Source organism: Gopherus flavomarginatus, chromosome 5 (assembly GCF_025201925.1).
Source record: "Gopherus flavomarginatus isolate rGopFla2 chromosome 5, rGopFla2.mat.asm, whole genome shotgun sequence".
NCBI classification, from domain to species: domain Eukaryota; kingdom Metazoa; phylum Chordata; order Testudines; family Testudinidae; genus Gopherus; species Gopherus flavomarginatus.
In genome coordinates, this window is record NC_066621.1 from 43,017,363 (window position 1) to 43,023,340 (window position 5,978).

At 43.1% G+C, this 5,978-nt stretch overlaps 1 protein-coding gene across 2 annotated transcripts in view; it reads right to left on the minus strand.

Annotated features, from left to right (window-relative positions):
* Positions 1 to 5,965, minus strand: part of IGHMBP2 (immunoglobulin mu DNA binding protein 2) — a 94,790-nt gene extending 88,825 nt beyond the window's left edge. For both annotated transcript variants that reach the window (XM_050952809.1, XM_050952808.1), the window contains exon 1: positions 5,814 to 5,965. In XM_050952809.1, the coding sequence (XP_050808766.1) occupies positions 5,814 to 5,890 (77 nt within the window). In that variant the 5' untranslated portion in view covers positions 5,891 to 5,965. The remainder of the gene's footprint in view (positions 1 to 5,813) is intronic.
* Positions 5,966 to 5,978: the final 13 nt, after the last annotated feature.

Consider the following 5,978-nt stretch of genomic DNA (forward strand, 5'->3'; position numbering starts at 1 on the left):
GGTTAGTCTAGACCAGGGGTTGGCAACCTTTCAGAAGTGGTGTGCCAAATCTTCATTTATTCACTCTAATTTAAGATTTGGCGTGCCAGTAATACACTTTAACATTTTTAGAAGGTCTTTCTATAAGGCTATAATATACAACTAAACTATCTGTTGTATGTAAAGTAAACATGCTTTTTAAAATATTTAAGAAGCTTCATTTAAAATTAAATTAAAATGCAGAGTCCCCTGGACCAGTGGCCAGGACCCGGGCAGTGTGAGTGCCACTGAAAATCAGCTCGCATACCGCCTTCGGCACACATGCCATAGGTTGCCTACCCCTGGTCTAGACACAGTTTTTGTACCAATTTAACTATATTGGTTTAATGGGTATATTTCCAGAAGTAAGCTATACCAGCACATGCACCTTTATACTAGAATTACAGCCTCGACACTAGGGGGTTGCAACAATTTGACTATGTCAGTACAAATCAGTACAGAAACCTGCGTGCAGCCCAACCTTTGGAATCAGCTTTGTGGGATTGAGGGGGAGGACTGGCAAGCAAGCTTTAGAAGACTCACAAAACGGAAGTTAAGGTTGTACAGGATAAAGGCTAAATTGAGTCTTTAAGCATGGGGGTGTTGTAAGCATGGGGGTCCTGCACTGCCTCAGGAGTTACCCTAGAGGGCAATGAGCCTCAGGCCTTGTCTACATTAGAAAGAATTTGCCAGAACAGTATAGCTATGCATGTGAAGTGCATCTGCACCACTGTAGAGCTTAAGTGTAGACACCCCCTACGCTGACAGAAGGGGTTTTCCTGTCAGCATAGGAAATCCACAACCCCTAAAAGTTACAGTTAGGCCAACAGAAGAATTTTTTTGTTGATGTAGTGCTGGATTTCTCACAATCCTGTGCAACGTAGTTAAGCTTACCTGATCTTCTAGTTTAGACCAGCTTAAGGGTATGTCTCCCATTAAAATGCTACAGTGGCACAGCTGTGGATTTTTCACACCTAGTGTAGACCAGCCCTAGGCTTTTGCCAGCACAGTTATGTCAGTTAAGGGGTATTCCCCCTCCTTCCCCCCGACATAGTTATGCAAGCAAAACTGTAGACAGGACTCAGTCACCTTCAGAGGCACATGCCCCTCGTGTCCTGCAAGAGGAGTGCAGTGGGTTAGTATGGGTTTGTATATGCACACAGACTGTATCACTAACTATAGTGGTGTAGTTAGTAAGTGGTACAGTCCTCCTAGTCCAGACGCTTAGAGCAGTATAAAGATGCCTTGTACCAGCACAGTTTATTCCCATAAGAGAAGGAGAATAAGCTACACTGCTATAAGGCACCTTTATACTGATCTAAGTGCACCCATAATCACTGTTGTGATTGAACTATTTCAGGAGGAAAAAATCCACATTTCTAATCAAAATAATTGAACTAGTACAAAAACTGTGTGTAGACCAGGCCTAAGGCTATGTCTACACTACAGCCTACGTCAGCATAACTTATACTGCTCAGGGATGTGAATAAACTATCCTCGAGTGACATAAGCTAATCGACAAAAGTGCTCTTATGCGCAGCACTATGGTGGCAGGAGAGCTTCTCCCACCAACATAGTCTTCTGCCATTCGCTGAGGTGGTTTTATTCATCCTCACCAGACGCACTGCTGCAGTGCAGCTGCATTGATACAGCTGCGACGCTGCAATGCTGTACATGTAGACATGCCCCAATTTACTACACCTCTACCCTGATATAACACGACCTGATATAACATGAATTTGGATATAATGTAGTAAAGCAGTGCTCCAGGGCGGCAGGGCTGCGCACTCCGGTGGATCAAAGCAAGTTTGATATAATGTGGTTTCACCTATAACGCAGTAAGATTTTTTTGGCTCCCGGGGACGGTGTTTTATCAGGTTAGAGGTTATTTGCCTATACTCACAGCATATGATCATACCCCCTGTGCCAACTCAGGTGTGCAGCACCCATTTATTCCTTCACACCTGGTCTCAACATCTGGTAGCCCACAGACAAACATAAGAGGGGCTCTTTACTCTTCCTTACCTGCCTTTGTAAACCCATCATCCAAGTCACAATCTACCCTTTAGTGATTACAAAACCTCAAAGCATTTTATTTAAAAACAAGAAGCCTGGATATTTTATATTAAAGGGAAAAATAATTGGAAAGAATTTAAATACAAAGCTAAGTATGCTAAACCACCTTAAGTACACCCCCGTATACCACCAGCCTGTTCTTAATGTAATGAGAGCTTCCAGATATGCTAAAAAACAACAGATTTTTTTTTTGGTGGAAAACACATCCTGACTGGTTACTTGTACAACTCAAATCATCTTGTTGTTTTTGGGCAGCTTAGTTTTATAGTTGTGGACATCGTAAACTCCATATAAGCACATATATCACAGATTCTAGTCCAGTCCCCTGCCCTCATGGAAGGACCAAATACTGTCTAGACCATCCCTGATAGACATTTAACTAACCTACTCTTAAATATCTCCAGAGATGGAGATTCCACAACTTCCCTAGGCAATTTATTCCAGTGTTTAATGACTTTGACAGTTAGAAACTTTTTCCTAATGTATAACCTAAATCTCCCTTGCTGCAGTTTAAGCCCATTGCTTCTTGGTCTATCATTAGAGGCTAAGGTGAACAAGTTTTCTCCCTCCTCCTTATGACATCCTTTTAGATACCTGAAAACTGCTATCATGCCCCCTCTCAGTCTCCTCTTTTCCAAATTAAACAAACCCAATTCTTTCAGCCTTCCTCCATAGGTCATGTTCTCTAGACCTTTAATCATTCTTGTTGCTCTTCTCTGGACCCTCTCCAATTTCTCCACATCTTTCTTGAAATGCGGTGCCCAAAACTGGACACAATACTCCAGTTGAGGCCTAACCAGTGCAGAGTAGAGCGGAAGAATGACTTCTCATGTCCTGCTCACAACACACCTGTTAATGCATCCCAGAATCATGTTTACTTTTTTTGCAACAGCATCACACTGTTGACTAATATTTAGCTTGTGGTCCACTATAACCCCTAGATCCCTTTCTGCTGTACTCCTTCCTAGACAGTCTCTTCCCATTTTGTATGTGTGAAACTGACTTTTCCTTCCTAAGTGGAGTACTTTGCATTTGTCTTTGTTAAATTTTATCCTGTTTACCTCAGACCATTTCTCCAATTTGTCCAGATCATTTTAAATTATGACCCTGTCCTCTAAAGCAGTTGCAATCCCTCCCAGTTTGGTATCATCTGCAAACTTAATAAGTGTACTTTCTATGCAAATATCTAAGTCAGATTAGCCTTTATAGTACAGGATATGTTACCAAACTATTTTGAGACTGTGATGGTGTTCATGGACATATCAGCCCCAATCCTGCAAACGCACCCTCAATTTTACTTGCATGAGCAGCCCTATTGAAATTAATGGGACTACTCACAGTAGTAAACTTAACGAGGAATCCTTGTAGCACCTTAGAGGCTAACAAATTTATTTGGGCATAAGCTTTCGTGGGCTAAAACCCACTTCATCAGATGCAACATACAGACGAACATGGCTACCCCTCTGAAAGTAGTAAACTTGAGTATATGCACAATTTTTTGCAGAATTGGGGGCATAATCCACGAGACACACAGTTCCAACCTTTCTAATGTTTGCCTGCTTTTTTAAAAGTTCAATTACAATTCTTTGGATTTCCTCCGCCTCTCTTAAATAACAGCTATGTCTTTACATCCTCAACTCCGCTTTGGGGAGAGGAACCAAGTTACTATGTACCCCTGTCTTATAGTTAGACTGTAATCCCTTGTGGACAGGGACTATCTTTTTGTCCTGTGTTTGTACAACACCTAGTACAATGGCACCTTGGTTCATGACTGGGGCTCCCAGGCAGTTCCGCAATACAAATAAATAGTAATAACTACTACCAAATCACAACTAAGGCCTGCGCCTGCAAATGCTTATGTATGAGTTGTCACACTGAGTTCAGTGGGATGACACACATAGCTAGACATTCACAGGATCATAGCCCAAACCAACAATTTCTTCGTTACATTTGTAACTCACACATACAGGTCCTGCGAGCGGGCATGCATTGGCCCTTTCCATGTTAAAAGTTTTAAAAACAAAAAGTAAGGTATAAACATTGATTTCAGCTAGATGATTCACATCTCTACATGTTTACAGGATCATGGCCTAAAACAATAATTTGTATATTTTGCAATTTGTATATATGCAGATTTGCATCCTTTTGTCCTGATTATTATTTGTATTACCATAGTGCCTAGGAGCCTTCCACATGGCCCAGGACATCATTGTGCTAAATTCTGTACAAACACAGAACAAAAAAACTGCCTCAAGGCAATAACAAAAAGAATAAGACAAAAGATGGATACAAACAGACAGAGACAGATGGGGGAAGGGGGAATAAATAGAAAACAGTGACACAGCACTGGTCACCATGATAGGTAGTGGTCTCTGCAGACCAACAGCCTAACCATTGTCAAGATTTTAGCAGACCTTCTGGCAAAAAATAGTCCTGAGGAGGGATCTGAAGGTGCATAGTGAAGTAACTTTGAGTATGGGAGAAAGCATGAAGGTGCTGGTTTGAAAATTTAAGAAGTGGGCAAAGGAGGCTGACATCATGGGCCAACTGGAGGTGAAAGTTGACACTGCAATAGCAAACGAGAGATGATAAGCAGGGTGGGATTGACCACAAAGGGCCTTGTCAGTTAAGGCAAGCAGTTTATCTTTGAGGTGATAACTGTTATGTTACTATAAAGGCCTTGCTCATTGCATTGTCTGTTTTTTTCATGAAATCGATTAAAACATGCTGCTAAAAATATGTTGCTAAAATAAATAAATTGAAGTTAATTCCTTCCTCTGAGTCTCTCAGCATATTTTGTTTTTCCTCTGACTGCATGGGAAGTAATTTCTACATTAGAGAAATGTATGGAAAAATTAGCATCAGGCTTAGTTTCCTTAAATTCCCAGATGTAGACAAGCCCCCAGATTGCTGTCCTTGGAGACCTTTATTGTATGTCTACACAGAAACAAGCCCCTAGTATTTAACATATAAATAATTACATACGAACAACCCACAAGCAAACAAAACTCTACTAAAAGAAAACTATTTAAGTTGCAAAGTAGAACAAAAGTTTACAACATAAATAACATTCTTTTAATTTTCTTTTTTTAATAAAGTATAAAAATCATATTTTATAATGAAAAGTGTTGGGCAACCTTAATCCAGGGGCTGATACCAGCCACTCACTCATGTCTACACACTTCTGAGTGGCAAGCACAGAATTCTATTATAATAGGGCACTGCTGGGATCCACAAGAGTGTGTGGGCACTGCAAGGCGAGTTGCAGGACCAGATGGTTATGAGCCTGGGGGTTGGAGGGAATCTACCGTCCCAAGTAGCTAAAAAGGTGGGGTAATATCGGATTGTGGGACTATAAGGTTATAAGAGAGGGGGAAGGGGTGTCCAGAGAGGATGGTTGAGTTTTCTGGATTTCATAGGGATGGGGGTCCCCAAAAGGATAAGGCGGGGTTCTTTATATGGGATGATGAGAGGTCTCTATAGGGGATAATGGGGAGCCTAGATTTCATGGGGTGGGGGGTCACAACAGGGGATATCGGAGGTCTCCATGAGGGTGGGTGGGGAGTCCTGGATCTCACAGGGGATGGTGGGGGTTGCTAGCGCCCCGCAGGGGTCGTTATAGGGGGCGGTGGGGCCCCTGGATCTCATAGGGGATGATGGGGGTCCCCGTGGGGCTGGGGGACGCCGTGTCTCTGGCGGGGTCTCCCCCACCCCGGTACCTGGTCTCCTCGATCTCGGCCTCTCTCTCCTCCTGCAGCAGCTCCAGCTGCCGGGACACGAACTCCTGCACCGCCATGGGCGCCGGGGGGCAGGCGCGGGGCCCCTCCAGCTGCTGCTTGGGCCGGGGCTGCGTTCCCGGCCGGCCCGGTACGTCCTCACTCCGG